Consider the following 10,852-nt stretch of genomic DNA (forward strand, 5'->3'; position numbering starts at 1 on the left):
CTTGGAATGTGACTGCAGAAATCGGAATGCAGAGTAAACCTCAAATACTTAGAGTAACAGTAAATACACTTGCAGTGTTAGTATATGACAATTACATTATCAACTGATCCTGATCATTTACTAACAAAAATTCTAATGAGGTACAGACAGTAATTTATTTTATTGGTGTCATCTTATTTCCTGGTTCTGCCCCAGAGTTGTTGGTAAATTGGATTATTTACCAAGGACCTTAAAGGTTTTCCACAGTGCTCCATTAAAGAATGAGTGTTTAAAACTGAATTAACCTATAGGGGGCAACATAGACCACAACATGATTCCAAAAGTCAATACTGAATTCTGTTTGCCAGCCTGAAGATGTGTTTACAGGAATACCACAAAATAGGTCTATATCTTAAAAGTTAACAACATTTGAATTAAGCAGCAAAACAGTTTGGCGTCTTAAGATGAATGAAATATGTGAATTGTTAGATTTTATGTCATGGGTCTTCTGTGCCTACACATTTTCATTTCACAAACACTGGCACTTCTGTCATGTAATGTCAGTGTAAGTTATTCTTTTTCTGATGGTTTCTACTCTCAAGAATGTAATCACATGCTTTGCATAGTGTTAACTGACCTTTCTTTTAGGGGTTTGTGGAATTACGAGATCTGCTATCTTTTTTTTATCCACAAAACTAGTCATAATGTGCTATTATTAAACTGCAATAGTGAGCAACTTTGCCATATTTACTGTTTGTTTCCTCTTAAGGTCCATTCAAAGATATGCAAATACTGAATTGTTTCTTTCTACTGAGGCCAGTACAGTATGCAAATATTGTGTGTGCTTTACTGACTTTATTGACTCTTTAGTTCTACTTTGGTGCACAAATTAATCTAAGGTGTATACAGAAGGATTACATACAGAATTCATGTATGTTATTTTAGTATTATTATATAACTATGCAACGTTTTTGTGAAAAAACACATGTATATTGATACAGCCCATACATACACTGCAAAGAAAGAGGCATAATCATTATAATCGTACAGCAGATGGAGATCACGACACTATCTTATTATAGCATCCCTGTGGGTTTCATTCACATTGTGCACCTGAGAGCTCCAGCACATATAGTGACAGTCAGATTTGGTGTCACCCTTGAATGTCAGCCAGTAACTCAGTTGTCTTTCCTATTCTTCCCTCTGACAGGTGGAAAGGGAACCCCATGGAAACAGGACATTGTAGGAGTGTATTTTTTTGAAGATCTTTTTAACGGCGATATTGTGTTAGTTTGCCTGTGGCAATCTCGTGATTATCGGGGGGGGGGAGATTACGTGTGAGCTGACTGTGAGCTATTGCTGCCATTTAAATGTGCTTCTCCATTTCACTACCAGGGAAATCTACAATTACCATAACTAATGATGAAACTTTACTTAATGTGCATGTCATTTTTTGCGACTAATATTGTTTATTGTTGTTTTTTTAGCCTTTTCAGTGAAGTGAATGATAACGGTGCAGATAGAGTACAAAGATCATCACTGTTTTCTTATTTCAAATACATTTTATTTTATTATACTGTAAAATACAAAACAATAACAAAGCAATTTTATTTACAAATGTACAAAATTCAAGATTATATTACATATTTAGGCTATAAACAAAAAAATCTTTGTTCAGAGTTACTCATTCAATACAAAAATATGAATGTCTCATATAAATTATTGCACTTTTCAACTGCAGTGCATTGAAGATTGCCATCACCATTTTAAAAAGTGAAGTGTTCACCTGATTTAAGTCAGATTGTGGAAGAGGTTTCCGAGAAACACACAAACAACCATATGGCACTTTTTTCATAGTTTTCACCCATTTGTATATTTTCCTTAATCTTTGGTACCTTTTCTTTAAAAAAAAAAAAACCTTCTTCAGAGTCACTGAGCACCATTCTGTATAAATTAACATTGTACCTGAAATTAATGGCATTGCAGGTGAAATGTGTATATAAATATAGGTGTATTTATTAATACAGTATTTTGAACAGTGTGTAGTTGTTAACAGAGCCTATAATGGTATGTTGCTGGTAGAAGGCCTCTGGAGATGTCTGTCTGTTGCTCCTGGCTTCCCTGACAAAAAATACATTTCCAGTTTAAAGTTGTTGGCACCTGGTCCTCCAAGTTTTGTCGGTTAAATAAGACAAATTCCAGTTTGGTCCCTTTCATAAAAGTTTACAACCCTGACTGAGAGGTTTCGTCGAGTCACCTGCACAACGTGCGAAGGCTGGATCAGTCTTGAGAGAAATTCTAGGCTCTTGAGGGAGTAATGCTCTTTTTGCCGTGAACACCACAGCTTGTCTTGTTGCTTGACAACGGCTTGAAGGCATATTATGGTTTTTAAAAAGAGTAGGTCACAAGTTTGTTCAGGGTTGTGCTAACATATATTTCTTTTTCAGGAGCCTTCATCCATTGCCATCCGGTCTGGTCCTCCAACCGAGTCTCATAAGTGTCTCTTCATATGGAGAGCGAGGTGGTCTGACCTTGAGAAGGCCCGGTCACATTTCTGACACTGAAACGGCCGGTGGCCTGTGTGTTTCCTGTAGTGGCGTGTGAGCTCGTCCGAACGTGCAAACTTCCAACCACAGCCCTCCCAGTCGCAGTGGTAAGGCTTCTCCCCTTTGATGGAAACACAATACACACATGGAGCAGTTAGTACTGGCCCTGAGGTTAAACTGGCCCAACCTTCCCCACTTCCAGGAGAAAAGAGGTCCATCCTGTACTGCAGCTAGAGTATAAAGGCCGAGCTAAGCAGCCCAGAGTTTACATTCGAGCAGGGATCAACCTGTTTCACTGCACCTGCTAAACAACTCCCCTCACCCATCCCACACCCACCTAACCCCCATCCAGGACTCAATAATTCAGTGTGTTTGTACCCAATGTGCAACAGATGTGGTGTTTTTATCTCTGAACAATGAAAACAGTATGAAAGTGTTAAAAACTGTATTAAACAGTGTTAATACTTCTCCTAAATAAAAAGCAAACCTGTGATTACAAAGTACAAAGCTATCTGCATGTGACATAAATTAAGATATAAATAGCATAACAAAACAATGGATGACAGAGCACTGACGTGTAGTTGCATACCTGTGTGTGTGCGGTGATGTGCTTTGAGATGGGAGCTCTTTGTGTAAGTTTTCCCACACCCAACGTAGTCGCACGTGTGCGTGGCAACTCTCTTCCTCGGCCAGGAGCGCCTACCACGTTTGGGCTTCGGTTCCTCCGGCAAGCAGTCCCCACTGGAGATCATGAGGGGCTCTGTGGGGTCAAAAGATCACAGTCAACACCACTGTACCTCATCATAAAACCACATGTACAGAGAAAATATTCACTGTATAATGTATAATAATATGTATTCACAAAGTGTACTAAGGTCACAGATTCTTTTGGCTTACATGAAAGGCAAATAACATTTTATTTTGGAGCTTTGCTGAAGAGAGCTCTCACCTCAGATGCCTGAGATGACATAAAAGTTGCAGAATCTCCCTTATCATTTACAACTGTGGGTTATTTTCTGTTATAAACTTTAAAATGTCTTAGAAAACATCAGCTTTCTTCTTAAACAACACAAATATGTCAGAACACAGCCAGTATTTCAAAAAACATAATAGTACTATAGTTTAAACTCAAAGTGGCATAACTAATGAGAACATCATAAGTTTTTATGAGGACAACATTGATCTAATGAAAACAACAAAATATCTGTCATGTCTTATATTTATTTTGTTAGGTTTAAAGAACTCTATTTTTTCTTTGAGACCATGGGATGTAGGCTTTAAACCCTTTGAATGGCTGGTTTTGTGGTATGAGATATAATTAAAGCCCTTAAGTTTGTATAAGATGTATTTAAATAGACTCTATGGACTCTGATGTTATATTCCTGCTGTTTAAGATGTTTTTACGTGTACATATGTATTTTCTTTGACTACTTGACAAAATCTTGATAAAATTTTCCCACGTCTAAGTTTGAAGTAGCTCTGAATAATGAGAAAAAGAAATGTGCTCTAACCTTGGTACTGCATGGAGGCTGGCTGAGGGAAGGAGGTGTAGCCCTGCGGGGAGCTATGGTGGTATCCCTGGGGAGGTAGAGGGATCTGAGCGTGGGGATGCCCCAGCACCTGGTGCTCCCTGCTGAGCGGATTGTCTGGGGAGAGGGAAGAGGATGAGGATAACCTGCTGCCAGTCATGGACCGCCCTCCGCCGGGGAACCCGTGTAGATCCAAGTGGCCGGGCCGCTGCTGCTGCTGCTGGCCCCCTCGGCCCTGGGAATTCACCCCGGCCAGGTGCAGGTCAATGGGCTGTGAGATGGTGCAGTTGCTGTGGTTCTCCTGTTTTATCCTGTGGCACGCAAATGACGGCGAGGCGCGCGAAGGGGTCGAGTCCGACACGGCGCTAACGCAAGCCTTGCTCACGTTGACGCCTTGGCTGTACTCTCCCATGTCCATTGTTGTCTTGACCACAAACTTGCCATGGAGACTGGTGGGGTGGAGGTACGCCGGGTCCAACTCGGGTCTCATAAGCTCTGCCACGAAGCCTCCGGAGGGCGAAACGTCAGTAATATCTGGGATGGTATAGAGCAGCTCGCTGGCAGTGCCCTGAGGGGAGGGGAGAGGGTACGACGAGGAGAAAGAGCCAGGGGAAGGAGACAAGGCCTGGCCAGAGGTGCACGCCATGGCCTCCTCCTGCTGCTGCTGCTGCTGTTGCTGCTGCTGCTGCTGCTGCTGAAGAATAGAGTTGGACAGGATAAAGTCGTAGTCCAAGTCCAGGTCTGGCTCCGTGTCTTTCTTGGACATGCTGGGGCTAGTTGTGCTGGTGGCAGTGGGATGGTCTGGGTCAGGGCAGTTGCTTCCGGTTGGCACACTGGGTCTCTTAAGATGGGACAACTCCTCCTTCCATCTCTAGAGGAAAGTTACAGAGGCATTAATGACTGTACTAGTACAAGCTGCTTGTTTGTGTCATGTTACTGTTTACAAGATACAAACAGTGGCCAAGAAAATCACACTTGCATTTGTCCTCTCCTACTTAGAAATCAGGATTTCAGAAAAAAGTCAATGCTTCAAGGAGAAAAGAACATGGATCTATAATGCAGAGTGATTACAATGACAGCTCAGCTACAGAGCTAAGTCTGGTGTAGCAAGTGTCCTTGACACAGAGCACTTCCTAGAATACAGATTTGTTGTATTCATCCTGAAACTGCACTGGAAAACACTAAGGAGTGGCACATAGCAGGTAAGTAGCACTTGTCTTTGATGAATAAACACTGAGCCATATAGAAAATAATCAGCCTCAGAGTGCCATCAGGTAGATTCTTGCTACCCATGTGGAACCTATTAACAACCTTTTCTAACAGCAAACCGCTTATTCAGACTGGGCATCAGGTATTTTCTGTGGAGTTGTGTAGTAGTCTACATGCTCGCATAAAAACCCTCACTGGAGTAGCCTATGTAAACTGGTGCACGCCCCAGCAGAGCGTGGTGTCAAGCCCTAACAGAGCACATAATAACACGGGAGCGACACGCTAGAGAGCGGCTACACTGTGAATAAACTGCACAGGCTACATACTGTTCCATTTCCCCCTCCACAGATTCGTTGATTCCCGTGGCTATTTTGGCAAGTAATAAGAAGGCTACTCACTAAATTGGCACTTCCTATGGATTTACTCTTGACAGTGGGGCCGCTGGCGAACGTGGATATAGATGGAAGAAGCGTTCCACCTAAAGCCATCTCGACGTCATTTGGAGGCTGCCTGAAATTAAAAGAGAAAATATGGTAAATCCTCGTGGAGTGATCCTAGAGCAGCGAGCGCAGCTTGTTATATAGTCCGTAAGTAGATGTTCATCAGCTCAGGTGTTGTTATTAAAAGTTTCTCAAGGTCCACACCTCATCAGTGAGAATCTGGGTGTGATGTCCTTTCGGCCGCTCTTCGGTGTCACTGCAGTGGGTTTTTAAAAATTTTTATGTTGGTTAAATATCCCCGGGTTCAAAGTTCCTGCTCCGCGTCGCGCGCTATACTATGTTCCAGGACATGCTGCCGCCGATGGGCGCGCCGGGGTGGAAGCAGCCAGACAGACTGGCTGACTGACTTTTTTTTTCTTTTTATAACGCTAAAGCGAATTTTTCTGAACGGGAAGACAGAGAGGCGACGGACGGGGGGGAATCCCTCGCGCCTGTTGCCATGCAGGGACCGGCAGCCTGAACTGAGAGAAAACCGCGTGAGAGGTATCCTTAAATCACTGGATCAGGACACGCCTTCGTTGCCCGGCAACAAGCGCGGAAAAACATTAGCGCGAGGGAGGGAGCACGTGGGGGGGAGGAGGGCAGGGTCGGGCTGGGACGAGAGAGAGAAAGAGAGAGAGAGAGAGAAGGAGGGAGAGAGAGGTTTGTTTGTATTCATAGCAACGGCACCTATCCTTACCGCTGTTATCCCTGTGAAATGTGGGCGAAGGAGCGCATCCTCTCAGACTGGCTGACACGGGAATAACAGTGACTTTTATTTAATTATGTCAGGAGGGGGTCACCTGCAGGCGTGGCCGTCACCAGGACGGACAAAAGCTTATATTAGCCTGCTCATTAGCTGCATGGGTGGAAGAAGTATCAGTACTAGTGTTAGAAAATACTGCACTTTAAGTTAAAGGCCTGCATTTAAAACCTAACTAAATGCATGGCTGGATTAACCAGCTAAGGCGCCCTGAGGCAATCAGTTGTTGTTGGGCCCCTCTTGACCCCCCACTCAACATGGCTACAGGGTTTCTCCATTATTTCCCCAGGCATCCAGAAAACAACAGTGATCTATTAGTTGATTAGCTGATTAGTCAACTGTCAGTACTCAATTTACTTCAATGTGAATGAAAACTACTTTTCAAGTTTTTCTGTGATGGCAAACTCTATATCTTTGGGTTTTTGACTGTTGGTCAGACAATTAAAGAAATGTTAACTTGGGTTTCAGTGAGTAATGATGGACATTTTCGCACTATTTTCTGACATTTTATAGACTAAATAATTTAAATGTATTGATGATGATGAATGAATGATGAATAATTGTTGGTTGAAGCCTTACAGTATCATCTTTCCTGTGTTAATTACTTGATTTCCCAGAAAAAATGGAACAAAACTTTACAACTAACAGCAACAACATAAGCTACAGTAAGTCCATCTACAGGACGAGGCTAGAAGATGGAGGATGAAATCTGTCATAGATGCTATCCTACTTAAGTGATGTAAATTTCTAAGAAATTTGTGATTAATCACTTTATATAGACCTAAATGATATATACACCTGGGGCTGTTGGAGCCCCTGGGCAGTTACTTGCGTTGCACAGTGGGTAATCCAACCATGAGTAAAAGTACTCAACTATTATCAACTAAATAAACTTCAAGTATCAAAGTAAAAATATTTGTTCTGTGGTAAAATGTCTCCTTTGACTGATGTATTATTACAACATTATTTTATTATAATACTGAAGCCTCAATATTTACACAGTATGTTAATGTTGTAATTGCTGGAAATTGGTCCATTTTTATAGTTATTGTTTAATAGTTTAGTCCAGCCTAGAGGTCAGGCCCCACCTGAGGAACTCAGGATAATTAATTAATGGTCATGAGATGGTTAATTGGAGAGAAAATAAGAAAAAAAAGTTCTGATTTGTATTATATCATGGACGATCTGATAGCTGAAATATGACGAAAGGCCCCGACCAAACACTGCTAGAGTTACATAAGATGAAAATATCCAAATAAAGTACAAGTATTTCACATTTGTACTTAGTTACATACTTGAGTAATGTGCTCAGGTACTTTCCATCACTGATGAGCTGTCACTGAAAAATAAAATCACATTGAGGCTGTAGGTTAGGTGGGTGATATAGACATTTATAACAATTTATTCATTTTTTATTGCCACCTGATTCCAAATATGTAAGTGGATTTGTGGATTTAAATTTACATACATGGATTTTGAAAGGAGTAGCCAACCCACAGCATACACATGCATTAGCAAAGCAATGTTTATTTTTTCTTTTCTTGTGTTTTACTTTCACAATTACTGATAGTGAGTTTATTTTGCATGTAGCACAAGTAACCTATATATTTGCATTAAGCATATAGATGTATGTGCTGTACATACTGTAATATATAGTAAATACACAGAGATCTAATCCTGAGTCAAGTTCCATACACTGGGCTTCTATGTGTCTAACTTTCAGTGTTATATTTCCTGAAACAGGTGTATGGGATATCAGTTTTCTAGGAAGTAACTCTAATTAATAAGCCTATATTTTTATTAAACAATATATATTGGCTTACCTTGCAAAACTTGTCTACTGCCTAAAAAAAGTAGTCCCATGAAAAACACTACAGTATAGTCATGAAAACACTGTATGGGAAATAACTTACCTGGGAACATTCAATAGCTGAGAACTGTTCAGTGTTGAGTTTGAGTTGGGTTCAGGCAGTGTTTGCTCAGAGCTAGCGAGCTAACACAAACCTCTCTATCCAACATAATTAGACACATTGACTCAAGAGTTCAGCGGCAAGAGCAAACAAAGCGCTTGCTGCTGATCCTGCTGCATCAGGATCTGTCCGTTAGGCAAGTCAACAAACACGCCGTCACTCCAACAGGACACATTCACTCTAAGTGTCTTGCTGGTGTCTTCATTCAAAGTTTAAATTACATGAATGCACGATGCTTTGGTTGGGCAAACAAAAACTGGTGGGAAAAATATAGGCTACAATACCATGGGAACTTTGTAAATAGAAAGCATATCCTGTTGGGCAACCCATGATTTATTGTTCATTATGTTAGTGAGACACTTAATATATATCCAAACAACAAGTACTATATGTATTCCTCAACTACATGGTGAGGACTGATGACTTTAAATCTACAATGTTTGCACTGCATCTCTTGTTCTTCAAGACCTGCTTCCTACAGCAGGTAGGAACACAATGGGGGCTCTGTCATTATAGCCATATTCTTTATGGTGGGAAATAATGGTTTTGAAAGTGATCCGGAAAACAAAGGCTTGACTTTGACAAGTGAGTTGCTTTGCATTGCAATAATGACAGAGCAAGGAGGAATAGAGGAAAGGGATAAAGGAAGGAGAAGACGACACCACTGTGTGCTATTCCTGACACAATGAAGTCATAGTGTTTTAGTAACTCACACCATACACTTGTCCAGAATATGTTAATACAACTCTTACAGTATTAACTGAATGTAAAAGTGGGAATATGAACAAGCAAGCTACAATACCCTGCTCACAATGAATCATTTAATCTGTAACGCAACTCCAGATATTGAAATTATGTTAAAAGCAAGAATCGGATGTGCAGAGACTGAGGTAGTGTCATTGTGTCAACAAGGTTAACTGTTACGTGAGTGCTAACTTAACACTTAAGAAGGGTAATATTTTCCTCTCATTAACATCAGTAAATGTTGTTTCTCTGTGCTCTTATCAGTGTAAATCAAGTACGGATGCCATGACACCTACCTGAACAAGAACCTTCAAAACAATTATTGTTTTAAAGATGAGCTCAGGTGTTGTTGTTGGCAGTGCTGAGAGTTTCGTCGACATTTCGACATTCAGTATTTTTAAAACAGTCATGGTTACATCTGACATAAGCTGTGGTTATGCTAGTATTCAAATCAAGATCAAGCACAGTTGATAATCCAGTCACATAGTTGTGAACATTGATATTATGTAAATAGAATGTGAATAGCCAAATAACTCTAGAGAATTTTGGATTTCCACCCTCGGCGTGAAGGTGACATGGTTTCTACCAGTTCCCCCTCCTGGAAAGCACCCAAGTGAATATGAGTACCAGCTGATCATAACTCCAGATATTGAGGTTTTCAGTGCTCTCTTCCAGATGCTGTTCAGTAATTAAAAAATAGCTTTCATTCTTTCCTTAATTCTTGAAAGCTGAGTCAAGCTTTTTCGATTCTCAGTGCTGCACTTCCCTCCCCTCCACCTCACATTAACTCTAATACAATTATACATGGAGGAACTTTCTGTCTGTTTTTTCACCCACTGCAAAGCCAAAGAACCTTTGAACAGCTCAGGCACTATCCGTAGGGGTAACCATAATGATTACTCTCTCCAGCACTGCAGGTTTTAAGACTTAGAAATCAGTGTTTTTAGTTTAAAGTCACAATTTCCTATCTCAGATTGGACAAGAAGTTTCACAGGTTCTGCACAAAGAGAGCAAATCATGTCTCATTGTGTCATACTGATGAGCAGGTATTAGAATCAAACTAATATAAATGTGTAAGCTTGCAATTAACAATTGCTTTTATTATTTATTAATCATTTAATCTGCAAAATGTAAAAAAAAAAAATGTCAGAAAAAGTGACAGTGATCTAAAAAAGTGATAAAGATTAATTTTCTGTTGATCAGTTAATTGATTAATTGAACTGTTCAGGTCTTTCATATTCCTAAAAGTTAAGATTTCTGATTACTGAAACTTTCCTTTTCACAATTTGTAATGGCTCAATCTTGAAGTGTATATTCATTACTAAAACAGAAACTTTCAGCTGATATAAAACATTCACATTGCAAATTATGTAAATCACTTAAAGGGGCTATTTGTAATTTTTCTATACTGCTGAACACAGTCTCTTGCAGGAAGCAGATGGTGGTGATGGTCCCTTGCAAGGAGCTTCAGCCATCATTGCATTTACAATAATACAACCTCTGGGCAGTGCTACTTCTTCAGGGTAGTTTCAACGTTACAGTGAGTCGCTATCAGAAAGTGACAAGACAAGTTGGTTATACCGTGGCTAACTAGTTAGCATGCTAACTTCATTGGAAGAAAAGAAATGATTGA

At 40.4% G+C, this 10,852-nt stretch overlaps 1 protein-coding gene across 1 annotated transcript; it reads right to left on the reverse strand.

Annotated features, from left to right (window-relative positions):
* Positions 1–1,521: 1,521 nt before the first annotated feature.
* Positions 1,522–6,250, reverse strand: klf4 (Kruppel-like factor 4). The gene is made up of 5 exons (XM_051072920.1): positions 5,908–6,250; positions 5,662–5,773; positions 4,037–4,925; positions 3,115–3,285; positions 1,522–2,646 (listed from the first exon to the last, which is right to left on the reverse strand). Exons 1-5 carry the CDS (start codon positions 5,910–5,912, stop codon positions 2,471–2,473), a joined length of 1,353 nt encoding a protein of 450 aa, XP_050928877.1. The 5' UTR covers positions 5,913–6,250; the 3' UTR covers positions 1,522–2,470.
* Positions 6,251–10,852: the final 4,602 nt, after the last annotated feature.

This window comes from Lates calcarifer, linkage group LG9, assembly GCF_001640805.2.
Source record: "Lates calcarifer isolate ASB-BC8 linkage group LG9, TLL_Latcal_v3, whole genome shotgun sequence".
Classification (NCBI taxonomy): Eukaryota; Metazoa; Chordata; class Actinopteri; family Centropomidae; genus Lates; species Lates calcarifer.

Bases quoted from the DNA above. Each gene is read 5' to 3' on its own strand.
- klf4 (XM_051072920.1), bottom strand. The intron at 3,286-4,036 runs GTTAGAGCACAT...TTGACCCCACAG, and splicing joins AGCCTCCATGCAGTACCAAG to AGCCCCTCATGATCTCCAGT. The intron at 2,647-3,114 runs GTATGCAACTAC...TTTCCATCAAAG, and splicing joins ACATCACCGCACACACACAG to GGGAGAAGCCTTACCACTGC.